At 50.9% G+C, this 25,895-nt stretch overlaps 2 protein-coding genes across 5 annotated transcripts in view; one reads left to right on the plus strand and one right to left on the minus strand.

Moving 5' to 3' along the window:
• The window catches only part of FAN1 (FANCD2 and FANCI associated nuclease 1), a 28,470-nt gene extending 9,503 nt beyond the window's left edge, over positions 1–18,967 (plus strand). For all 3 annotated transcript variants that reach the window (XM_079914813.1, XM_079914815.1, XM_079914814.1), the window contains 10 exons: positions 1–234; positions 4,729–4,860; positions 5,495–5,603; positions 6,694–6,813; positions 10,106–10,270; positions 10,716–10,863; positions 14,510–14,613; positions 15,149–15,343; positions 15,915–16,043; positions 18,709–18,967. In XM_079914813.1, the coding sequence (XP_079770939.1) occupies positions 1–234; positions 4,729–4,860; positions 5,495–5,603; positions 6,694–6,813; positions 10,106–10,270; positions 10,716–10,863; positions 14,510–14,613; positions 15,149–15,343; positions 15,915–16,043; positions 18,709–18,846 (1,474 nt within the window). In that variant the 3' untranslated portion in view covers positions 18,847–18,967. The remainder of the gene's footprint in view (positions 235–4,728; positions 4,861–5,494; positions 5,604–6,693; positions 6,814–10,105; positions 10,271–10,715; positions 10,864–14,509; positions 14,614–15,148; positions 15,344–15,914; positions 16,044–18,708) is intronic.
• A 707-nt stretch (positions 18,968–19,674) lies between these two features.
• Positions 19,675–25,895, minus strand: part of MTMR10 (myotubularin related protein 10) — a 44,533-nt gene continuing 38,312 nt past the window's right edge. The window contains exons 10-12 of one of the 2 annotated variants that reach the window (XM_079914817.1): positions 25,536–25,706; positions 24,112–24,294; positions 19,675–23,023 (exon numbers count right to left, since the gene is read on the minus strand). In XM_079914817.1, coding sequence (XP_079770943.1) covers positions 22,427–23,023; positions 24,112–24,294; positions 25,536–25,706 — 951 coding nt within the window. In that variant the 3' untranslated portion in view covers positions 19,675–22,426. The remainder of the gene's footprint in view (positions 23,024–24,111; positions 24,295–25,535; positions 25,707–25,895) is intronic. The other variant, XM_079914816.1, reaches the window with a different exon arrangement.

The following is a 25,895-nucleotide window of genomic DNA, read 5'->3' on the forward strand; positions in this document are numbered from 1 at the left end:
AGCTAAAGACTGGGCGGGACAGTCTCTGAGAGTGTGTAGAGACCCCCGGGCTGTGTTCTCCCGGGTCCTGCTGCTGTTTTCACTGACCCACGAGGTGGAAGAGGAGGAGGCGGCCTGTGGCGGGCAGGGCCAGCTTTCTACGGTACTGCTGGTCAACCTTGGCCGCATGGAGTTTCCCAGGTATACCGTCAGTCGGAAAACCCAAATCTTCCAGGATAGAGAGGATCTCATCAGGTAAGGGCGTGTTTGCTCTCTATGAAATCTGTGTATTTTAAAGTTTATGTAGAAGGCTTTGTTATTATTTTTTGCCATCCACAACAGAAACATGAGTTCATAGCCAAAATCGTTGTTTTAAAAAATTTATTTATTTTTAAACTTTTGTCTGTGTTGGGTCTTTGTTGCTGCGCGTGGGCTTTCTCTAGTTTTGGCAGGCGGGGGCTACTGTTCGTTGCGGTGCGCGGGCTTCTCTTGTTGCAGAGCACAGGCCCTAGGCACACGGGATTCAGTAATTGTGGCTCACGGGCTCTAGAGCGCAGGCTCAGCAGTTGTGGTGCACGGGCTTCGTTGCTCCGCGGCCTGTGGGAATCTTCCCGGGCCAGGGCTCGAACCTGTATCCCCTGCATTGGCAGGCAGATTCTTAAGCACTGTGCCACCAGGGAAGTCCTCACTTTTGATTCTTGATTTAAGGTTTATGACTCAAATTTAGCAGAAATTGATTCTGATATTTGATTTTAGGAAAGTTGTTTAACTGTTGTCTAGTATGTGCTTTAAAAAATAAACTTTTGAGATTATTGTATCAAAACAGGGTCAGTATAAACTGATTTTAGCCCATTTTGCCATAGTTATCAGGAAATTCAATATCCTATTTGTGTTCAGTTAGAATAACTTTTTTAGTCAAATCTTCTAGTAAGAATATTTCTTCTGACTGTGCTTTCTTTTGTCTCATGTCCTTTTACATCTTTGTTTTTAGTGACTTGGTGCTGTTCTCTTTGGTGAGAACTCTGAAGCCAGGTTCCGGTCTCTCTAATGAACCATGAATCTACTCTGTGCCTCAGTTTACTCATCTGCAAAATGGGGAGATAATAGTACATTCCCACAGATCTGTGCTGATGTGTGGAGCGTGCTTAGAGCCTGGCCTGTGGGGATTGCTCAGTGCGTCTTAGTGGTAGAATTGTCATCATTACCGCGTATCTAAGGGAGGTTGCTTTTCAGTTCTATGGTTGACAAAACCATGGTTGACAAGTTCAGAAGTGGGGAGGCTAGGGAGAAAAAATAAACCATCGTGTCTTTTTTTTAGAAAGTAGTATCCTATAAATGTTAAAAATAAGTCAACATTCTTTTGTTATGCAGAGGGCTGTAGCACGGAAATGAAATCTGGTTGAAGTGACTTCAGGAAGGGTGATTATACAACACCAGTAGTGTGACACCTGGCCTGAGGAACCTTTCCCACCACCTTGGTACTTGAAATAATTGATCCTTTCTTTTCTTTCCTCATTTATTCAGTGCCCATGGGTTGAGTGTTGAGTACCTATTACGTGCCAGGTGGTGGAGTTGCAGTGTGAACAGATAGGGTCTTTGCCGCCGTGGGGTTACGCTTTACTGGGGAAGACAGGAAAGAAAACAGAATAATATGATAACTGCGGGGCAGGCTGGAGAAGTCCTGTGTAGATAGTGCGAGGCAGAGAGTGTCCCCGAAAGGTTGGAATTGAGGCTTGAGAATGAGGAGGAGCCGGTCCTGCAGGGGTCTGGGTGCCCGCGCCCAGGCTCCGTGGGCAGGAGAGAGCTTGCTGACCTCTGGCCGGCACCTCAGGGGCCTTGTGAAGGGGAGGTTGGGCAGGACCGCAGGTCAGGGGACGCTGGGCCTCAGAGCCCCGGTGAGCCGACTGGGTCATATCCGCTGGATGGGGAGCTGGGAAAGGGGTTTAGGCAGGCGAGGGATCTGGTGCACGTTTTACAAAAGTGTCCCGTGGAGTGGCGGCTGGGGGGCGGCAGGAGGCTAATTGAGCGTTGGTGGTCCGGATGGAGGTGTTGGCTGGGCTGGCAGTGGCGGGCATTGTAGAGAAGTGAACGTGCGAGATGTTGGGGAGGAAAGGAGTGAGTTTTGGTGTGGGTGGTGGCGCCATCAGATGAGATGGGGGATGTGGGGGGGGGCTGGGATGCCGTGGGGGGATGCCCCCAGCCCCATGACTGAAGCTGCCCCGTGTGGTACTGGGCGTGCCGTCAGGAGCCCAGGACGGAGCTCGGCCTGGGGAGGAACTGGAGTCACCAGCACGTGGCCGGGGATGAGGTCCCTGAGGGAGAAGAGGAGGAAGGAGCTTGGCAGCCAGCGCCCAGGGGCTGGGCAGCACATGGGCGGCGGCAGGGAAGCAGGGGTGTGTGTGGTGGGCGGACCTGGAGAAGAAGAAGGTGTGTCAGGATGGGGCTCGATTGAACGCCCGGAGGAAGGGCAGTGAGGTCGAGTGGGATGGCCCACTGGGCTTCGGAGAAGCAGCCCCTGCTGTGGCGGCCTGCGACGGCAGGGCGGTCTAGTTCCCTGGTGTCTTCAGGGTAGGAGATACTCGTGTGTGTGTGTTTGTGCACGTGCACGTGTAGATAAACCCATAGAAAGGGAGAGGCAGTCGGTGGAGGAGGAGGAGGGGACCTCCTGGGCCCCGGAGCACCGGCGGGAGGACTGGGATGTGGGCAGGGTTGAGGCTGCCATGGTGGAGGCTGGGGACCCCTCGAGCAGGACTGGGCCGAGGTGTGTGAGCACGTGCCGAAACCAGCCGGCCTGGCTCTGCGATCGTCTTCAGCACGATTCGGGGAGTTGGTGCAGGCCCAGAGGAGTGAGCGGCCAGGGCACCCCGACCAGGGTGGGGCTGTGGCCGGTGTGTGTTCTTCCCCAGGCGTGGTCTGTGGGCCTGCAGGACAGGAGGCACTATGGCTGGGACAGGGACCGTGCTGGAGGTGGGGCCTTGGTGAAGGTGGGGAGCTGCTGTCAGCAGTGAACGAGCTGGAAGGATTGGGGGCGGGGATCAGTGGAGGAGATGCTTGAAGTCAGCATCTTGAGGGTGACTCGGTCCATTGGGGACAGAAGGTCTCAGTGGTCACGGGCATGTGGGTGGCTGAGAAGAGGTTGGAGAATCGTGTTATCAGGGAGGAAGGAGGTGGAGAATTCTGAAGTCGTGGCCATCGTGGCGGGAGACCCAGGGAGACCAAGGCAGAGGGGACAGGGACAAGGGTGGGGGGCGCTGGCAGGTGCCCACAAGGAGGAGGCGTGGGCTTCGGAGGTGGGGGCTTTCAAGGAGGAAAGGAGGATTTGGAGGCGGAGGTGGGAGGGAGGAGGATGCTTCCATCCGTCTGGGCCCTGAGTGAGGAGAGCTGTCCCTGCTCGAGGGGGGCTGCGGGGAAGCCGTGCTCTCAGCCAGGTGTACGGAGGGCAGGAGACAGAGATCGGGGTGCAGGAGGGATGCTGTTCTTGGCAGCGCGGGGGTTGGGGGGGAGGTTTGGGAGACGGGAGGGAGGGCTGGTGACCGTGCAGGCGGCGATGGCGGCACCGTGGGGCTGGCGCTGGGCTCAATGGGCTCGTGAAGAGGGGGCTTGGTTCAGGTGGGCGGGAGGGCACTCCTGCCGGGTGGGCCAACCTCCGGGCACCCACTCCCTGTTTCTCTTTCCTTATCGACCTTAGAATTGTCCAGTTGCACGTTATAAGAGAGTTAGATCGGGCTTCCCTGGTGGCGCAGTGGTTGAGAGTCTGCCTGCCGATGCAGGGGACACGGGTTCGTACCCCAGTCCGGGAAGATCCCACATGACGCGGAGCAGCTAGGGCCCGTGAGCCATGGCTGCTGAGCCTGCGCGTCTGGAGCCTGTGCTCCGCAATAGGAGAGGCCACAACAGTGAGAGGCCCGCGTATCGTAAAAACAACAAAAAACAACAACAACAAAAAAAGAGAGTTAGATCGAAGCGTTCATGAGCAAATTTTTATATTTAGAGGCCATTTCTTTTACTCTTTTTTTAAAAAAAGTTATTTTATTCCAGTATAGTTGACTTACAATGTTAATTTTTGCTGTACAGCAAAGTGATTCAGTTCTACATCCGTCTTTTACTCTTACGTGATAGTATTTGCACATATTGCTCGTGCGTGCTTTTTCTTTTAAGTGTGCGTCCGGAACACAATGACTGTGCCCTCGAAGTGTTAGGGAACTGATTGGGCGAATGTCTCAGGTGCGCTGACAAGTTGTCTTTCTTCACTGAAGTGTGTTCATAACACTTCAGCATGGCCGTCTCCCAAAGACTGTCCCTGAAGTTATTTTTGAAAATCCCCAATAGTTCTCTTAGCTCGGGCAGCATCCCTCTGTCTGCCTCTGGCTCAATGATTAAATGACCAAACCTACGCTTGTGTGTAATTCTGAAGTCGGTTACCTGTTTACAAGGTTGCCAGATTGCTGAATGAACGAGCATCAAAAGTCAGAAAGGAAGCGCGGGTCAGTATTACATGCATATAACGGGATGTGTTATGTACTAGTGCGGTGTGAGTGTTTTCATCTTTCCGGTTGGGTAGCCTGTCTGAGTTTTTCTAGGCCACTCCCGTGGGGTAATACGTCAGATTATTACCGAGGTAAAATGTAAGGCTCGTATTTTCAAAAGCAGAGTTAGATGTGGTGGACAGGATGTGGAATTTTGTGTGTCAGTGCTCGTTCACCCCTGAAGCTTGGATGGCCTGGCCCCCCCCCCCCCCGCCTCCTGCAGGTACGCAGCGGCCGCGCACATGCTGAACGACATCTCCACCGCGATGGCCAGCGGGGCCTGGGAGGAAGCCAGGGAGCTCGCTCGGTGTGCAAAGCAGGCTTGGCACGGACTGAAAGGCCACCCGTCCCTGAGGTGAAGTGGTTCTCGGGTCCCTGTCAAAGTTTACTGTCTAGCCGAGTTGTTCTAACTGCTTAGAACAACTAAGGGACTTGGGTTCCTGTCAGACAGAGGTTGGTAGCCTCTTCCGTGGAGGGCCAGCTAGGCGGCGGTCAGGCTCTGCCAGCCACATGCTCACTGGCCTCTGCTGTCCTGCTGTGAGCACGCCCGCATCCCCCCCCCCAGCGAGTGGGCGGGGCTGTCCCAATGCAGGTGTGTTTGCTGACACCGAAATGTGAGTTTCATGTAATTTTCACAGGCCACAGACTATTTTTCTCCTTTTGACTTATTTTAACCATTTAGAAACGTGGAAATCACGTTTGGTTTGTATATATACGCTGGGTTTGTATAAAATCAGGTGGGGCCCCGTGTCTGGCCCGAGGGCGGGCATTTGCTGACCTCCAGCCCTCATTTCACACCGCTTTCTGGGGGACCTCGGAAGGGTGGCTGTGAGAGCGTAGATTTGTGGTGTAGAAAACTGCCCACGACAGGCAGTGTTCAGAATATATCTTCTTAAAAGGTAGGAATTCAGTCTGCTCTGTCACTTCTTGTGATTGTCTTACAACACATAAACAAAGCGCTAAACTGCTGGCGTACGTCTTTGTTCTAGATACCACGAGAAATTGCCACTCTTTCTCCGGTGTTTTACCGTTGGTTGGGTTTATACGAGGATTTTGTCCCGAACCGTTGAAATACTGCAGAGACTTCACATGTACCAGGTGAGTGCACAAGCCCCCGCCCCCGGCTCTTAGCGAGGGGGCTGGCTCTTGACTTCTCCCAAGTACTTGGTCAGCACACGGCGATGCGACGAGGGCCTGCTTCCCGTGGGCACCTGCCATCTCCTGGTCGGTAGGAAGACGGCCGAGGGCGACCTGCTGTTCCGCCAGCTGTGAGCTGACGCCTGTGCGCCAGGATGGCCAGGTGACGGTCAGAGCTCCGCAGGGAGCCGCTGATGGTCTCTGCAGCCTGTGTGACAGGGAGGGTCTCCCCAAACCCCTGAGGCAGAAACCTCACCTCTGCTTGTGTTTCCCTGGCAGCAGTAGTGGATGGTCTGGAAATAATTTATAATCACGAATGAGAAGTTCAGTCGTATCCCTCCTCGTATTAAACGTTGTGAGATTGCTGGAGTGAGCTTCTGTTGTGTTGACACTTGTGTAATTGAAACATGGTGTTTTACAAAGAGAATGTGCTAGGGCTGGGCCAGTGGGTCCCCCACGAGGGGTCTGTGGACCCGCCCCAGAGGCCCTGTGGGGTTGGCTTCGGGGAATCTGCGAGTGTGTCTATGGGGTTTGTGCCTTTTTCTCGGGAGATGTGTTAGATCCTTCAGAGAGATCCGGGAACCACCAAAGATGAACATGAAGCGTGACCAGTAAACCTAGACCAGAAAGTCCCCCTGTTGAGGTGGGGTGTTTGGGTGAAGACCCCCTCGTTCCTGTCCTGACCCCTGCCCATCACAGCCTCGGCCCTGTGACCGGCTGGGTTCCCAGATGCACATGGGCCTGCAGCCCAGCCACTGCTCCTGCCCAGAGTCTGACCGTGTCTGGCCTGTGCTGCCGACCTGGTTTGCAGAGAGTGCCGAGCTGCACAAGCTGGTGGGGGGCCTGCTGAGAAGCATGGGGCGCCTCCGGAGCTCAGGCCACTCCCGAGGGACGTCCCGGGGCCCCACTTGGCAGTCCGCGTCCTGAGCCTTACTTTAGAATGCAGAGGGATGCTGTATAGATATACTTTGACAATTTTCCTGACTACTCAGTATAATGGCAGACGCTTGGTGTGTAGGTGTCTAATGCGCATCCCTTGTTGTTGCCACAGGAAGCCGTCAAGGAGCTTGAAAACCTTTTGTCCCAGAAAGTGTACTGTCCTGACAGCAGAGGCCGGTGGTGGGACCGGCTGGCTCTCAACTTGCACCAGCACCTGAAGCGCCTGGAGCCGGTACTCAGCTGCGGAGCCGCCCAGCCTTTGTTCAGTTTGGCATACATTTAAAAATATAGCAAACTGTTAATACCTTAAAAATCTAAATGTAATTAGAACGTTGATTTCTTTTTTCTTAACTTTTATTTTATACTGGGCTATGGTTGATTTAGAACATCGGTTTCTTTTTTTTTAAATTAATTAATTTTTAAATTTTTGGCTGTGTTGGGTCTTCGTTGCTATGCGTGGGCTTTCTCTAGTTATGGTGAGTGGGGGCCGCTCTTCCTTGTGGTGCGTGGGCTTCTCGTTGCAGTGGCTTCTCTTGTTGCAGAGCACAGGCTCTAGGCGCGTGGGCTCAGTAGCTGTGGCTCGTGAGCTCTAGAGCGCAGTGTAGTTGTGGCACATGGGCTTAGTTGCTCCACGGCATGTGGGATCTTCCCAGACCAGGGCTCGAACCTGTGTCCCCTGCATTGGCAGGCGGATTCTTTTTTTCTTTTTTTAGATGAGAGTGAGTTTATTGAGAACAAAGAGCAGAGTTAGCGAGGGGCACTGCAAATACAGCCGGCCGATTTCCTGATAGACCAGGGAGAACCTACCAGCAGGCGGATTCTTAACCACTGTGCCACCAGGGAAGCCCCTGGTTTCTTTTTTCTTTTAATTTTTATTTTATATTGGACTATGGTTGATTTAGAACGTTGATTTCTTAAACATCCTTCTTTGTCTGTGTTCTTCCAACCCCAGAAGAAGTAGCAGGGGCGCGAATATGGGGGTGACAGTGGGGTTGGTGGGTGTGTCGGCCGCAGGATCGTGTCGGAATTCAGGGATGAAGTTCTAGGGGTGGAGGGAGCTGGAGGGTTAGATGTGTCCGCCTCCACACAGTTTTGGAAATGGTGGTTGTATTCACTCGTTGCCCGGGGCCTCCTGGGAGAAAGATGGATGGAAGGCGTTCCTCCCACCATGCGACGTGGTGTCTGACTCAGCAGGGCGGGCGCCTTCCCTTCCAGGCTCTGCCTTCTCTGTGGCGGGGACCTTGTGAGTCCGAGGACAGCGTTGGCTGTCAGCTGCTGCAGCCAGCGGGGCGGGGCCTCCCGAGGTGGCGACAGTGGCCCTCTGTGTGGCCACCTGCGGTCCCCTGTCCCTGCCAACCTCGCGTTTGCATTGAGCAGAGGGCACTACGGCTCTGGGAGCTTTTGTTTCTCCAGGGGCAGGTCAAGTGAATCAGGATGATGGAGAGCTGGAAAATTTGACCACGGTGGTGGACGATGACATACTATTTTTACTGCCTTAACCTGAAAAGGTGCCTTGTTACCTCAAGTGCTTCCAGCCGGGAGAGCTGTTTCCTCTCCCGGAGGCGGGTGTGGTGCCCCCGCCTCCGCTGACTCGGGCTGACAGGGCAGGAGAGGCCTCTGGTGGCCCTCACCCAGCGTGGACAGAGGGTGTGTGCGCGCTGCCTGTCTCTTTCATTGAAATAAAGGTTCCAAAGAGTTGATAGACTTTCCCCTTGCTCGGGTCTGCTGATAGGAGCGTTCACTCATACTCCGAGGTTATCTTTGCGACAGATGGAAAACCCTGGTTCCTTTTTGCCTTTTCCCAAGAATCTTCCCGGCCATGCTCATAACCCCTGTTACTTTGTCACCGTTCCTTCCCTTCTCTACATCAGTCTCCAGGGAGGGCACCTGCCAGCCCAGCAGAGGCTCGTGCCTGCAGGTGCCCAGCAGCCAGCCGGCCAGGCCAGGCTGAGCCCGAGGCCGCCCCTCCCTGCGGCCAGCCCGGCTCCCACGGGGCTACAGAGCTGGCGGCAGCCCCGCCTCATTCTCTGCTTGAGTCCTCTGGACCACCCGGCTCTGATGGCCTGATCTTCACTGATTTTCAGGGCTTTTTAAAAACTTTTTATTCTTTTATTGTAGTAAATATATATAACAAAGAAAACTTGCAGTTTAACCATCTCTAGGTATACAGTTCAGTGGCGTTAATTATACAGCTGATCCTTGAACAACTCGGGGATCGGGGCGCCGAGCCCCCCTGCCCCCGCACAGTCAGAAATCCACGGATAACTTTGTAGTTGGCCCTCCATTTCTGAGGTCCTGTGTCTGCAGATCCAACCAACTGTGGACCGTGCAGTGCTGCAGTCTTTATTGGAAGAAATCTGTGTGTATGTGGACCCGAGCAGTTCAAAACCGTGTTGTTCAAACATCATCACTGTCTGTTCCCCAAACTTTTCATCCTCCAAACAGGAACTCTGCTCCTGTGAAACAGTTACTCCTGTTCCCTCCTGCCCCGGTTCCTGGTTACCTCTAGTCTGCTTCTGTCTCTAGGAATCTGCCTGTTCTGAAGTGGAATCATGGAATCTTTGTCCTTTTGTGCCTGGCTTATTTCAGTAGCATAACGTCCTCAAGGCTCATCCATGTTGTAGCAGGTGTCAGTGTCCTTGCCTTTCAAGGCTGAATAATACTCCATTGTGTAAACGGACCACGTTGTGTTGATCCCATCTGTAGATGGACACTTGGGTTGTTCCCACTGTTTGGCTGTTGTGAATAGCACTACTGTGTACAAATATCTGTTTGAAACTCTGCTTTCAGTCGTGGTGGGCGTGTACCTGGACGTGAGGTTGCTGGGTCACGTGGTAATTCCGTGTATCACTTTGTGAGGAACTGCCGAACCGTTTTTCACAGTATTTGGATCGTTTTTCCATTGTTGCCAGCAAAGCACGAGGGCTCCAATTTCTCCCACATCCCCGCCGACACTTTTTATTGTCCATTTTTCTGAGTACAGTCATCCTAGTGGGTGTGAAGTAGTATCCCATGTCGTTTTCAGTATTTTTGTTTATTTGTCCAGCCCTGAATAACCTTAGAAAATGCATAACCCCTTCAAACCTAAGATTCTTCTCCCTGTAAATGAGGCTCCCTGGGACTGGGAGGTGGTCAGACGGCCGGGCTTCTGCCCTAGAGGTGCCTGCTCTGCATACCGAGCCCCTGGGTGGTGCCCCGAGCGCATCCCGGACCAGGTCCCTCTCCCCAGCCTCCTCCGTCTCCTGAGGGTGTGGCAGCTGAGATAGGCTGTGTCCACACATGTGACCAGGACATAGTGTCTGGAGCACGGCTGCTTGTGCCCCAGACATTTGCATCGGGGTCTGTGCTGCTTCTGTGCTCGGCATGGGACCTAAGGGAATGTCCTTGTCTCTGGAAGGGCTGCTTTGCCCACCACTAATTAGCAAAATGAATGATTAATTAACAGTGGGGTTTCCCGTCACATGAAACGAGGGGATGCTGCACGGGGACTTCAGGATGCTGACAGGCACCGTGCTCTTTGCTAGGCCATCAAGTGCATCACAGCAGGGCTGGCGGATCCGGACGTGCGGACAGGCCACCGCCTCTCGCTGTATCAGAGGGCCGTGCGCCTGCGGGCCTCTCCCAGCTGCCAGAAGTACGCGCACCTCTTCCGTCAGCTCCCAGAAGTCACTGTGGGTGACGTCAAACATGTAAGTAAATATTCTTGGGGCACTTGGGATGAATTCTTGTTTTTATTCCTGAACACAGCCTTAGAGAGGTTTTCAGCGCGTGTTTCTTGTCGACTCCAAAGACCCTCTGGCTTGCTGTGGGCAGCGACCTGGCCTCGCCCCCGTCCTCACCTGGGCGTTGGGAGGCTGGGCCGGCAGGGGCTGTGACTCTGTAAACTCCTGAGTCAGCAGCTCACAGCCTTTCCAGGTCCCCCTGCCTGGTCAGGGCCCCAGAGAGCAGAGGGCCAGGCTGTGACCTGCGTCCTCATGGGCACCAAGGTGCGGGTCACATGGCCTGGCACCGCGCTGAGGATGGGTGGCCTTTCGGGGGCGGAGGACAGTGTGTCCTTGGGGTAGCAGAGCCGGGTGTGCAGGGCTGGAGCAGGAGGAAAGCTAATGGTGTTCCTCCCCTTGCCCCCCCCCACAGGTGACCGTCACGGGCCGGCTCTGCCCGCAGTCTGGGCCGGGCAAGTCTGTCTTCGTGCTGGAGGCTGGGGGGACCGCCCCTGCCACCGTCCTGTGCTCTGTGGAGGAGCTGGCGCTGGCCCATTACAGACGCTGTGGCTTCGACCAGGGTAACGCTGGGGCTGTGTGGCCACAGTGGGTGGTGTCCCGCCCCACAGCCAGTGTCCGCACCTGCCACCCGTGAGGGCGGCGCCTTCTGGGGGGACGCGAGGAGCAAGGGAGGCCGGGTTACCCTCAGAGCTTGTGTCAGGCAGGGGGACAGGACGGGGCAGAGGACCACGAGATTCTGCCGATAGCCAGCCGGTCAGAGGAGGGCAGCCGGGGCCAGGCTGCTTCTAAGAGTACCCGGCAGTCTGGGGGAGTGGGTGGCGTGAAGAGGATGGAGGGCCGAGCCCTGACAGGACGTCACGCCTGGGACCAGAGACATGGTTGGAAGAGTTGTGGGTCAGATTCCTTGTAAAATGAGCTCTCTAGCCCAGGTGAGGGTGGAGAGCAAATGTCAGTAAGAATTGGAGCTTTTCCCATCTTCCTTCCCAAGAGACGTGTGCGATCACCCGCCCCTCCAGCCGCGCCCGCTCTGCTGCGTCTCCTGGGGGCTGAGGCCTCAGAGTGAAATGATGGACGTGACCTCGCAAGAGAGAAACACCGCTGGTTCCCGCTGAACCAGGCTGCTGTGTGTGTTTGGGGGTGTGTGTGTGGGGGGGGGGGGTGTGCAAGGGTGTGTACGGCTGCAAGGCAGGTGGTCTGCGGCCCCTCAGGGGTGAGCGGGACTTTGCTCTTTGAGCCGCGGATGAGATGCTCTCTGTGTCTCAAGCCAGATGTGCAGAGGGACCAGGACCAGGTGCCCCTGGTTCTCTTCTTTCTGGGCTGCTTGGCATCCTCTTTGTTCAGACTTTGTGGGTTTCACTCAGAAGCCGTTTTCTGAACTGTGTAGAGCCCAAGTGGGAATTAATTCTGCCTGGTTCCAGGAACTGGGAGCTGAGGACTCCCACTGGCCATCGAGGGGAGGGGAGGAGGGCTGGAGAGGGCACCCGGCGTCTCTGCTGCTCGGGGATGAAGGCGCCAGAGGGAGAGACCCCGCGGCTGGCAGAGGCACTGGAACCTCTGGGAGGTGATAAGCCTCCCTGGCCGGGGAGGGGATGCGGCAGGCCAGCCAGGACGGGCCCGGACCTGGATCCTGTCCCTCGCTTCCTCCCAAGCCTGTGTGTCCTTTGTCCCCTCTGAGAGCTGGGAGCAGCCCCCAGCCCCCTCCCAGCCCCCGGGGCCATCCTGGGGACGTCCCCGGCATGCGGGTCTCAGCCAGGAGACGCCAAGGGCAAGGGGTCCACGTTCGGGAGCTGGGCCTGGCCATTTGAGAAACACCTGAGTAAGACGTGTGGTGACTCGTGTGTGACGGCCTGTGTGCTGTCAGCAGCCCAGGCACCGGTGTCCAGACACAGTGGAGAGGCCGCGCCCACCTGCCCACGCGTGTGGGGCCCGCGCCGGGTCCTCAGGGTCGTCATCCGCGGGCCTGCTCACCTGAGAGCAGCACAGAGCTGTGTTAAGATCGTCTGCTCGTCCCTCCCGTCCACTGGAGGTGGCTCGGCTTCTGTGTGTCCCCGTGAGCCCTCTTCCCTTTGCTTTCTTCCATTTTGGCCTTGGAGAAGGAGCTGCAAATTCAGTGCTTTGTCTAAGGCCAGACTAAAGGAAAGACCGTGAGAATTTGCCTTATAATTGGTAAAAGGAACTGGTCAGTCTCTGTCCTTAGTGAATGTACTGAATAGAAAAGTAACATAAAAACCGTGAGGGAACCGCAGAGGAAGCTGCAGCTGCCCGTCAGGGCGACGACGACGGCGGCTGGGCGGTTACCTTGGAGGGACTGGGGCGGAGGGGCTTTAGCCTTTTTTAAAAAATAACTTGTTATTAATGTCATGGAAGCTGCGGAACATGCCTTTATGGGAAAGCAGAGGGGTGTGCCGAGCTCCCCGCACCCCCTGCTTCACCCAGCCCTCCTCCATCCGCCGTCCCCCCTAATGTTGGAAGCAGACCCCAGACCTTGGCTCCTGTGGTTACTCCCAGGGGGCCCACGGGTTCGGTCCACATGTCCAGGCCAGGCCCCCCCATGTCTGTGCTGAAGGGTCACTAGGTTGAAGAACACTCAGGTGTCTTCACGTATGTGAAAATCAGGACATCATTTCACTGGCGTGTGATGTGATCATTCAGATGAGTGAGGACACAAAACGACCCCGCAGGAGGGGACCTCGTAACACACGGGCCTCTCTCTGCTGCGTGTCCAAGGTGATGGTTAAGATGAACCTGTGTGATGTCTGTATCACTTACCGGGAAGGTGATGCTACTGAGGACGAAGTGCACACGCCAGTCAGGACAGAGATACAGGAGACCCGGAGGGTTAGGAATAAAAGAACAGAATGCAGGATCGGTCCCCGCGGCGTGGCGGGAGCCCTGTAACCCGGCGTCAAGGGAGGAGGAGCAGGCCCTGGGCAGGCGGCTGCCGGCTGTGAGCCGCACGCAGCGAATGCTTTCAGTTTAGCCATGAGCTTGAAAGACAGACGGACAGTTCCGATTCTGGAATATCAATTTTTTTATAAAGTATTTTTTTCCTTTATTAAGATTGATGCAGTGAACCTGAGCAGAACCCTGCTGTGGGTCTTTCCTCTGGAGAAGGTTTGGTGTGAGGGCGACCTCAGACCCTCTGGGGAAGTTTCTTTCAGAGTTCCTCAGAAGGATCTCCTCAAATGATTGGACTTAACAGCACCAACGCTCGCCGACGGCTCAGGGTTCAGGGATGCTGCTGTCCAGGGTGGAAAGCCAGGCTTGCCTCCCTCGGGCCCGGCAGGGTGCAGGGCTCCAGGGCGAGGCTTCAGCTGGCGGCCCGAGCGGATAGCGGAGGACGGCCTGTGGGGCAGGGGCCAGCTGAGGGGGCGCACAGCGCAGCCTGGGCCAGGGCTGCCTCCAGCGGGCCTTGATGGGACCTGTGCTGCCTCTGACCTCATGTGCGATGCCTGGGGCCCACTGGCCGGAGAGATGCCACAGCCTGTTCAGGGGGCGCAGGCGTCAGGTGTGCTGAGGGGCCAGGTGGGGCTCAGCTCTCTCCGGGAGGCTCTGGCCCTGCGGACCCTGCTCTGCCGTTCACACGGCCTGGGGCTGGGCCTGGCCTCTGAGGTCACCGCCCCATCGTGTGGTCTGGATGTGGGGTGAAGGGGGCGTCTGGACTAGGTGGTCTCTGACGCAGAAGCTTTCTGTAAAACCCCAAGTCTTAGAAACCCTGGGCACGGTGTCCAGGCCGAGGCAGAGGAGTACTGGGTGGACGAGGCGAATGGGGTCAGAGGGCACAGGCTCCCAGGGCGCCCAGACTCCTTCCCAGAGGGCTTTTCCAAGTGAGGCCGAGGGGCCCCCTGCCCCAGAGCCCCTCAGGGGATGCCCCCGCCTCCGAACCCACCGAATGGAACCCCCAGAGCCTGAGGAGGGAATCTGCTTTTATTTTTAAACGTGTTCCTTAGGTTTTTCCACTCTAGCTCCAAAATGTGCATTTGAATTTTCTCATGATTACTAAGATTTTTTGCCTTTAAACAAGGCTTCTGCATATAAGCAACATAATGTAAAAAAATGACCTAGGAATGGAACAAAAACAGCATTTGCGTTTGAATGTAAAATATTTGCTATTTTCTTCAAATTGAGTAGGCAGTAGGATATGGTAGTGGTTTTTAAAAAACAGAAGAAATGGATTTTTCTTGTGTGTGTGTGACTTTGTCTCAGGGATTCACGGGGAAGGGTCCACCTTCAGCACGCTGTACGGTCTCCTCCTATGGGATGTCATCTTCATGGACGGGATACCAGACGCCTTCAGAAACGCCTACCAGGTAATCATGGCACGTTTTCAGGCAGCAGACACTTCTGCACGCGCGTGAGTCACTCCCGCCTGGGTGCCCCGCCTCTGCAGCCATCAGAAACCTGCCCCTCTTTTGGATCCTGGTGCTAATTCCACCATAAGGATAGCTTTTAATTTTAAAATGTGATTCATACAATTTAAAATGTAAGTATGTTAAGTTTTAAACTTTAAGCCTACTTTACTGGAATCATTCCGTTTGAAACTTTTAGTGTAAGTTTCTTCAGCTTCACCCAGGTGGGCCCAGGTGCTCTCGTATGCTTTGTCACATGTGCCGGCTAAGCGTTCCACCAGTTTAACCTAAAAGCTCCTTTTGCAAATTATTACTCTAAAATACCCAGTGTAATAAGTTGCTTTTATATCAGATTACTTAGGTAATTTTTACATGTCTTTTGAGAAAAAGAATGTGTCAACTTCATCAGATTGGCCAGTTCCCAAATTTGATCTTGACTCTTCTCATGACTCCGGCCTCCCCAGGCACAGCGTGAGCTTATTTTCCCTGCACACAGGCGGCCCCGCTGGACCTCTGCACGGACAGCTTCTTCGCCAGCAGAGCACCGGCCATCGAGACCCGGCTGCGGCAGATTCACGGTGCCTCCGCGGAGAGCCTGCGGGCCTGGGTGGCAGCCGCGTGGCAGGCCCAGGAAGGCAGGGTGGCCTCCCTTGTCAGCTGGGATCGCTTTGCTTCTCTTCAGCAAGCCCAGGTGACGGTCTGCAGGCAGGATTCCTTGATGCAAGGTGTCCTTTTGGCAACTGTAACAAAACACACACACGCATACCTACATGCACGTGTATGTGTGTGTGTACGTGTGGTACCCCAGCCCACAGGCCTCTTACTGAAGGAACAATCACAAGCATGAACAAGCCTCCCTTACGCCTTCTGCCCATTTGGTTGGCAGCTTCCCTTGGCCTGGCCTGTGGCCCCTGGAGGGCGGACACCATCCCTGTCCTGTGACTGCTGGCCTCTGAGGGTCATCGCTGTCACATTCCTGAGTGCTTACCCCAAATTCCCTCTTCCTTAGCTGCTCCCCGGATGTTTCCGACCGGGCAGAAGCTTGGTAACTGACCCAAGGAGAAGTGGTCCCCAGAGCTTGCCGGGGGCATTTTAGCCCCTGGCTCTGGAGCCCCAGCACAAGCAGCAGAAGGGCACTTGGTGTTCCTGGACGCATCTCTGCTGAATGACACATGGAGTCCCTGCCCCATCTCACAGTCACTGGGGGGCTTCAGGATCTCCGTCCCAGGGGAGGGCTGACTGTCCCTGTGTTTCGTGTCCAGGATCTTGTGTCCTGCCTAGGGGGCCCCATCCTCAGTGGTGTGTGCCGGCGCCTGGCCATGGACTTCCGACACTGCCGAGGGGGCCTCCCTGACCTGGTGGTGTGGAGCTCCCAAAGTCACCACGTTAAGGTCAGTTGAGCCAGAATGGAAAGTCATGGTGGTGACTTTAATGATCAGCTTAATGCCACAATCTAGGCATTTCTAGCATGGTGGTTGACAAGGCCGAATCCCTTGAAGGCTGCTGGACTGAGGGCTGGGGTTGTTCGGTGGCTGTTGGCAGAGGTGCCCTCGGTGCTGGCATGTGGGCCTCTCTGCAGGCAGCTCCCCCGATGGCAGCGTATTTCATCCGAGCAGGTGAGTGAGAAGGGCCAGGGTGTGAGCAAGACGGAAGTCAGTCTCTTAGCAGCTGATCTTGGCAGTGAAGTTCCATTGCTTTTGCTCTGTCCACTGTTAGCAGCAAGTCCACGCTCAAGGGTGGAGATTTTGCAGGTGTGAGCTCCAGGAGGCCAGGATGGGTGGGAGCTGTTTTCTAAGCTCCAGGAGTGAGCACTTCCTCACGTGTCGTAGGCTGGATGCCTCCCTTGCCTCACCCTGCTGCCCATCACAGGCTGGTGGCTTCCTTATTATTGAGTTTTGAGATGAAAAAAACCTCTGGTACAAGTCCTTTCTGAGAAACTAATCTGTTCTTTAATGAATCAGTGTCATATGACGTCTCTGACTGTAATTGTGGATTTGGTTCTTTCTCCCTTGCAGTTATGTCAATGTTTGCTTCATATATTATTCGATGTATAAACCTAGGGTTGTCATGTCTTGATGAAATGAACTCTTTATCATTATGAAATGACCTTCCTTTATTCCTGGGTTCTTTGCTCTGAAGTTGAACTGATATATAGCCACTCCAGCTTTCTTTTGGTTAGTTTAATGTGATACTTTTTCTGTTCTCTTACATTTAACATATTTTTTCTTTATATTTGAGTTTCTTATATCTTCTTGTAGGCAGCATTTACCTGGGTCTTACTTCTTAATCTAATTTGACAACCTCTGCCTTTTAATTGGGTATTTGGAACATTTATATTTCATGTTATTCATGTTTGGCTTTAAACCTGTCATCTATTTTTTTTTTTAAAGGATACACTTATAAGTTTATTTTATTTTTGGCTGCATTGGGTCTTCACTGCTGCGTGTAGGCTTTCTCTAGTTGTGGCGAGTGGGGGCTACTCTTTGTTGCAGTGTGCAGGCTTCTTATTGCGGTGGCTTCTCTTGTTGTGGAGCATGGGCTCTAGGTGTGAAGGCTTCAGTAGTTGCAGCACTCGGGCTCAGTAGTTGTGGCTCGCAGGCTCTAGAGCACAGGCTCAGTAGTTGTGGCGAACGGGCTTAGTTGCTCCACGGCACGTGGGATCTTCATTTATCATGCACATAACAACAGGCTATTTTTATGCACATAACAACAGTATATTTTTATATCTCCTCTCCCAGCCTTTGTGCTGTGTTCATACATTATACCTCGACATGTTATAAACCCTGTGGCACATTATTTTTGCTTTCTACAGCTGACTGAGTCTTTATGTTTACTCATGTAGATACAAATTCTAATGTTTGTTATTCCTTTATATAGATCCAGATTTCCATGTACTATCATTCTCTTCTTGACTGAAGAACTTCCTTTAACATTTCTGGAAATGGAGGTCTGCTAGTAATGAATTATTTAGGTTTCATATATTGATATTTTAAGACTTTAAGTCTTTGTTTTTGAAAGATATTTTTTTCTGGGCAAAGAATTCTGTTGACAGTTTTTTTTCAGTACCTTAAAATATTGGGCCACTGTTGTCTAGCTTGTATTGTTTTCAACGAGAAATCAGTAGTCTTTCCCCTCTGGCTTTTAAAAATTCTGGCCGCTTTTAAGAGATTCATTTTTTCACTGATTATGCAATTTAGTTATGATGTTTCTTAGTGTTGTGTTCTTTATGGTTCTGTGCTTGGGGTTCACTGAGCTTCTTGGATCTTTGGGTTTAGTTTCCATCAAATTTGAAAAATTTTTGGCCATTATTTCTTCAAATATTTTTCTCTGTCTTCTTCCCTTTGGGGACTCTAATTAAACTAGTCTTAGGTTGCTGAAATGCTCTCTTCATTAAAAAATTTTTTTCTATACTTCATTTTGGATAGTTTTTATTGCTTTGTTTTGAATTTTGGTGATCTGCAGTGGACAAAACTGACACAGTTACGCTTTCATGGAGCTGATATGTAATGAGCAGTTTTACCTTGTGATAAACACCATGAAGAAGTGCATAGGAAGGACCCTTCTTAGAGATGAATTTAAGCTGAGCACGGAAGAAGACGTCAGACACGTGAAGAACAGGGAGACGTGTCCTAGGCGGTGGGAACAGCAAGCGTGATGAATGTCTACCCTTTGGTTGGGCAGATGTTGTCTGTCTCGCGAACTGAGAGGAAGCCTTTGGTGTGGTTGGCAGGCGCCAGATTACACAGTTTTTAGGTCATGGCAAGAAGTTTGGGTTTAATTGCAGACCTGACAAAGTGTTTGAGGCGTGTTACGCAGGAGAGTAACAGTGCAGTGTGTGCTTTAAAACTATTTTTCAACTGCTGTATTACGAATCGATTTCCTAATTCTCTGTGAACTGTCTGGTTTCTACAGAAAAGGAAACTTTCTCATTGAATATCATATGTGTATGTTTAGTTGCTATACACATGTAAGTACAGCAGCATAGAGGATACGCCATCTAAATAGTTGTCAGTGGAAACTACCGTAGCTTACCTGAATGACCCTTCTGTCTCCCAGCTGGTGGAAGTGAAGGGCCCCAGTGACCGTCTTTCGCAGAAGCAGATGATCTGGCTGGATGAGCTGCACCGGCTGGGGGCGGACGTGGAGGTCTGCCATGTGGCTGCAGTCGGAGCCAAGAGCAGGGGCCCCAACTGAGAGCCGTGGGCTTGGGAGCATCTGAGAGCGTCAGAAGCGTCAAGCGTCACTACATCTTATTTAATTTTGTTGTTGTCGTAATAAACCTGGCAGTGTAAGGACTCATCACTGTACAGTGTCTGTGTATCACAAACCTTGGTATTGGCTTCAGGACACTCACTGATTCCATAGAGCAGGTAATGAACTTTTAAAAAGGTCAAAACCTTGGTGGCCGTTTCAGGAGCTAGATGCATCTGACTTATAGGAAAGCTGGAACCCCCCACCCCAAAAGGAGATGATTCACAGCTTTGTGTCTTTTATAAAGGAGCATACACAATGTGTCTTCCTAAAAAGTATATTGGAAATGGAGATTCCTTAATTTATCTATGTTTTTCTATACTGCCCTTACACATTTGGCTGCTAAAATTCTTGTTCTATGATTATTTGCTCACTCCAGGTCTAGGGTCACATTTGGGTAATTCTCACAATATTTTAAACTTCTTCATCATCATTATATTTGTTACGGTATGACTTGCTGAAGGCTCAGATGGTGGTTAGTATATTTTAGCAGGACAGTATTTTAAAATACTTCAAGGTAAGAACACTTTTTTTAGACATAATGCTACTGCATATTTAAAAGACTACAGTATAGTGGAAATATAACTTTTATATGCACTGGAAAGCCAGCAAATTCACGTGACTTGCCTTATCGAGATCCTTGCTTTATTGTGGGGCTCTGGAACTGACCTGCAGTATCGCCAAGGTGTGCAGGTACAGGGCTGCCCGTCACTGTTGGAAGAGCCTTGGGCTGGGGAAGGTGGACGCAGGAAGGGGTTTATCAGAACGGTAGGCCCAGGCGTGGCGGGCCAGGCTCCCGCTCCCAGAGACTAGTTCCAAGACCTTCTTAAGGAAATGGTGCTCCCCAGCTTTTTAATTTGTTAAATGGAAGGACACCCACATGGCCGTGACAACAGCCAGCTGTGCACTGAGGTTAGAAACGTTACCCATCTCTGCCTTGCTTTACAGCAGGCAGAGCGTCGGGTGGACGACACACAAGCACGGCTGAAGAAAACACCCTCGCTTCTTGATGCTCTGTGTTCTTGCAGGGGACTCGTATTGACAACGAAGGCAGTGATTCCTGTGGAAATTTTATTAGCAGTCAACACTTCCTTCACATTCACCACTGCTGAAAAGCAGGGTCTCTCACCTTCATGCACATCCTACTTTAACCCAAGTCATAGTCAATTTTAGGCACAAAGGTTTTCATTTTCTCTCAAGTTTTAACTGCTTGAGGTTACTGCTACAGCAAGCAGATTTTGTTGAAGGACGCCTTGAATACTTTTCACCCTCTGTTAGCACAGATTAATATACTTTCTTAAATAAAGTTAGAAATTTTTGGTTTTAAAACTGGTTTCCATCACAAAACAGTAAGACATGGTACACCTTTAAGTCCGATCCTAGCGAGTCCGGAGCTGCCTGACGCCTGTGTGGCCCTCTGTCAGCACAGGCTCCGTGTCCGCGTCCAGAACCACATTTGGACTCTGTCCCCACACGTCCTCCGTGCCAGGAGTGGTGCCAGGCAGCTCTGCAGGGGCCAGGACTCAAGGCTGTAATAGTTGTTTTTCATATTATGCATGATAAAACTGTAGCACAATAATCATTATATAACAACTGTTCAGCAAAAATAAAACAAAAAACTATACTACATTTGATTATCATACAAAAATATGCACATTTTCTATTTTAAAACAGTATTAATAGTACCTAATCATTTTTAAACTTGCAAGTTAATCAAAAAAAATTACTAAAAGGGTTAAAATAAATGTGAGAGGGAAGAAAGCTATAAAGAAGTAAATGCTCAACCCAAAAAAACTAACAAATTTAGAACAATTTGTAATAATAAAAAAGCAGCCTAATGAAAAAGGAAGAAAAATTATCACACTTCCAGTGGCAGGATATGCTGTGGGGTTTTCAGGGGACCGGAGCTGGTTTCTAATCAAGGACTTTAAAATGTTTAATGGCAACAGTGCTATTTATATAAACTAAGAAAGCCCTTACTTTCTAGACAAGTTGGCAAAACACTGGGCTTATCCACACAATGGATTTCCTAAGACTGCATAGGAACTTCTGTCCCTGTAAGTTCAGAGACATTATCCAACCATTTTTAAAAGGCAAATAATTCAAATAGAAACATCTATTTGTTACATATAAAGGTAAAACACACAGTTTTGAAAAAAATTGTTTTAAAAAAGGACATAAGCTAACTAGATACTTTACTATAAACGTTTTTTAAAAAGCTTAAGATGGCAGTTTCAGAAACTCTAAAAACAGCCACGTTGAAAACATCCATCTTTTACACAGAAGTCAGGTGTGTTGGGGAGGCTGTGACCAGCATGGCCACAGTAAGCTCCAGCTCTGGCCCACAGCTTTGGCTCGGCTCTTGTGACACAACCTGAAAACGGGAATTTGAGATGAGAGCACACCTCTGTCTGTGCCTCTGAACACCTGTCATGGGTTGGGGGGGGCGGGGTGCTCTCACCGTTTTACAGTGGCAGTATTTTGAGAGAAGTCCGTTGTTAGGCTCCTGTCCTCCCTTCCTAAGCACTATGCACTCAGGTGACCTGACTCAAGACCTCATCACTGACTTCCAAGGGAAAGTGCCCCGGGAGTGCTCCCCACTGGACTGTGACGGGGCCTCTACTTTGAGGGTGGGTGTCAGTGATGCTGCTGCCCCGACCTGGACCCTGCCTCAGACCCACTGTGTTCGGTGACTTTCGGAGGGATGTGTGCCTCTGGGGACTCCTGGCTGTCGGTACAATGCCGAGTGTGACCAGCCTCTTTCCAATGTGCAGTGGGACTTTGACACCCTAATTTAAAAAACAAATTGTTTTACTCTGTGTTCTTCATATCTTAATATTAATGTCAAAGGCACTTCTAAATTTAATTATCTATAGTAAATGCTTTTAAAGTCAACAGTGCATATCATTTTAAAGTTAGTCCTAAGGAAACTCATGATTTTAAAACACAGTGATCTACGGTCCCAAAGTGATCTAAAATAAATTACAGTGTGAGAACACACAACTCTCAGGTGAGCTCAACTAGAGAGAACAGAAAGTGACCAGATAAATACACAAATACCTACTAACGCCCACTGGGGTTTACTGGATGCTCCTTGAAAATACACTAAACACTAATTTCTTAACTCTCCTGATGTCTGCTTCTCTGGGCTGCTAATCCAACTGAGGATCAGGGAACCTTTAGGAGGTGGTTGGAAAAATGGATGTAGACAAAACAAATGTCGCAGACAAAACCTGATTAGTTTGACCACAGTAATAAGATCATGGGAATGTCTGCCTGCAAATGATCTAAAAATGAGCCAGACCTAGAATGATAGAAAGAGGACATAAATAACAAAGTTATGCCTATCTTTTAAAAATATTGTGAAGGAAGCATAATTCAACATGTTTTAAAGTATTAGTGCAAATTTCAACTGTTATTCTTACGTATAGAACGATTAGAGCTTCAGACGCCTCGGCCGGCAGTCTTACTTCAGAGGAGAAGGTCTCTCACTCCCTCAGGATGTTCAGAAAGCCACTCCACCTCAGTCTTCATTTGCTAGTGTCTCAGTAGATAACCATATTTTGGCCCCACTTAAAAACTTGCCTAGCGGTGTCCCTGAAATGCTCCGTCTGCACAGATTGCCCACTGGGGAAAAGGGGAACGAGGAGGAGAGGAAGTCCGGTGTCCCCGGGGCGTCGTGCGGGCCGCCAGCGTGGAAGTACACCCTGCTCTGGACCAGCTCAGGGCAAGGGGCTTCCGGGGGGCTGCCCTGGGGCTGCCGCAGCGCCCTGCTCAGCACGTCCACCTCATCTGCCAGCAGGGAGACCTTGTGGAAGGCCGTGATGAAGCCCCCGCGCTGGATCTGGGCCTCAGGGACCCAGCGGAAGTAGCAGAGTTTCCACAGTTTGATGTGCATTCCGGACAGAAGCGGCAGAATCACCCCATGCAGGTCGGCAGGCTTGGAGAACCACTCTCGGAAGTACTGCTCCGCACCCCTGTCCTGGCTGTCGCTCTGCTCAGGGGGGTCTGGCTTTACTTTTAATATTAATGAATTTCTCCTGGGAAGTAACTCTTGGTCACTGATGATTCCATTCTTTAAGGAACTCGGCATTCCTCTTAGTGTGGAGCTGTAGCTTTTCTGTACAGAAGAGAGATTTTAGCATTATTTTCCTGGAGCTTCCCTTTTTAGAAAGACAGTAGAAGTGTAACGGTAAATATAAACTCGGTATTAGGAAAAACTGGTAGAATTTCAACCTAAAGAATGTTTTGTTCCTTCCCTGGTGATACTTATTCCAATCCTCCTCCACTGGAGTTTAACACTTTTAGGCCTTGATTCTGCCTAGGCTGTAGCCTGCATGGGGGTGGGGGGAGATATATCCTCTTCATTATAGGCAGACCTCAGAGATACAGTGGGTTCGGTTCTAGACACCGGAATAAAGCGAGTATCCGCAATAAAGCAAGTCACACGAAGTTTCTGGTTTCCCAGGGCATATGTAAGTTACGTTTCCAATATACTGTAATCTATTAAGTGTGCAATAGCATTATGTCTAAAAAAAACTATGTACATACCTTAATTTAAGCACTTTATTGCTAAAAAATGTGAACCATCATCTGAGCCCTCAGTGAGTTATCTTTTTTCAATAGCAATGTCAAAGATCACTGATCAAAGATCACCATCACTAATATAATAATAATGAAAAAACTTGAAATATTGTGAGAATTACCAAAATGTGGCACAGAGACACAAAGTGAGCAAACGCTGCTGCAACGATGGCACCGACGGACGAACTCAACGCCGGGTTTGCACAAACCTTCAATTTGTAAAAAATGCAGTATCTGCAAAGTGCAATAAAGCAAGTGCAGTAAAACAAGGTCTGCGTATAATTTGCTGAAGTGTGAGTTTCTAAGATTTCTGGTCAAAAAAGCTAGACCTGCTGATTCTAGAACAGGCTGAGCGGACGGGCTTCAGGAGCAGGGCCCTGGGTACAGGGCAGCAACTGCTGACTCTTGAGATGACGACCAGGGCTGTGTGGGCCTCAGACAACAAGATGAAAAGTCGGGGTGGGGTCATCTGAGTGAGGAAGTGAATGACCCCTCCAAACCTACACTGGCAATGCTGTCAGGGGAAGTGACTGGACTTTTAATACTCTGTTCTGAAAAAGATGTTTTTGGTTATGTGTGAGCAAATACCAGGTTTTTTACCGTTAGTGCATTTCTGTAACTTACCTTTGTCCGTTTAAAAGACTTCACAGAACCGTTTTGTACACAAGGCATGCTCTTTCCAATGTAAAAGGGGTTGTGGAAAAGGGTGCGATCCTTTGCTGTAAACTGAAGAGACCAGTCCCAAACTGAAGGGAATTTTAAACCCTTTTCATCACCCAATTGGATATTTTTGCTTATAGCAAATTCCTGCAAAATAAAATATTTGAACATTTGTGAAAAGATGCCAAACTAAGATTTTCTCATAGTAAATTCATTTCTGACGGTCATTCATCATCATACAAATGAACTTGTCTGAACTAAAGCGCCTCCAACCCCACTGGAGCAGCACGCTCCGCTTCCCGAGAACAGACATTCCTGGCGCCTCACACGGAGGAGCGCGTGGACCCCTGCACCGAGAGGGGAGCTGGGCCCCTGGGCAATGAGTGTGTTGGTGAGTATGACTCGTGAATGGAGTTCTCCCTGGTGCCACGGCCTGAATAAATCCATCTCCTTATGCATCCACACCCCCAATCCTGAACAACGCATTTCTTCAGGATGCTCCTCATGATGCTTCAGCTCACAGAATGTCTGCTCTACTACTGATTTGATGGAGCAGTTTCATGGATGAGGAATCCAGGCTCAGCACCTTCCCAGACCCGGGCCTGAGGATCCCACAGCTCACTGTGAGGGCAGCCCCCCTTCCACCAAAGTCTTCCTGAAGGCCCACGAGAGCTGTCCTTTCTGTCTCCCTCAGTGGTCACTGCAGCATTTGTTGGCTATACTCATTGCTCCAAATGTGGGTGAGACAGAACTTGCGGTTCCGGAAGGTTCCACCAGGGGCAACCAGAAGCTATAGATAGTTTCAAGTTTGGCTTGAGACCCTCCTTACTCATGGTTCTTCCTCTCAGTCAAGGAATTGGGACTAGAAACCAATGGTCCTAACGTAAAGGTGACTGCCACGCGGCATGAGGGTCTAAGCACATCCAGTAAGCAGCGCCCTGAGAGAACCGCAGTCTCACGTCACGCCTACATTTCCTCTCTCAAATTCTTCTCCACAGGACTCTTGAAGAAAAATAATTTGCTTTGTACAACTTTTATTCTGCTGACCTAGGAAACAAATGTCCTCAAACAGGATCATATCCATTACCCATTCAGACAGCCCAAATGTGAAAATATAAATACAAAAGCATGACATTTACAGCAGTTAAAATGATTTACATCTTTCAGTTGGCTTATTATGAACAATAAACATCAGAGAGAAATACATAAAATGCTCACTGATAAAAATGAAACAAGTTCAAGTTCCTGGATTTTTAACCATCTATAAATAATTCCTTCAGAAATGACCGCATAAAATGGTAGCTAAGACAGTTTAAACACACAGCTGATTGTACTTCAATGCTATCTCAATAAAGCAGTTCACCCTGGCCATGGCGGGCGCCACTCACCGAGCTCTGCTGCACGCGCTGGTGCGGGGAGTTGAAGAGGAAGGTGCCGAACAGGGCCACACGGGTGCTGTCGTGCAGCACCGCCAGGTAGGTCTCGGAGAACTCGAAAGCCGCTGGGCACTGCTCCTGCAGCTGCCACGTGGCGTCCAGGAACAGCAGGAACACGGGAGCCTGGCGGACACACGTTGAAACAAGATTACTCAATGCTGCCCTTCAGTGTTCACATCTATTTCCAAACCTCTTGCTGATATGAAGGAAGAGATTAATAAGAAAACAGCGAGGCCTGAGCACTTGGCTCCGAAGCTGATCGAAGGGTACGTGAGCACATGAGACGGCCATGTCTAACCTAAAAACTAGGCT

The sequence above is a fragment of the Stenella coeruleoalba genome, assembly GCF_951394435.1.
Source record: "Stenella coeruleoalba genome assembly, chromosome: 2".
In the NCBI taxonomy this organism is placed as follows: Eukaryota; Metazoa; Chordata; class Mammalia; order Artiodactyla; family Delphinidae; genus Stenella; species Stenella coeruleoalba.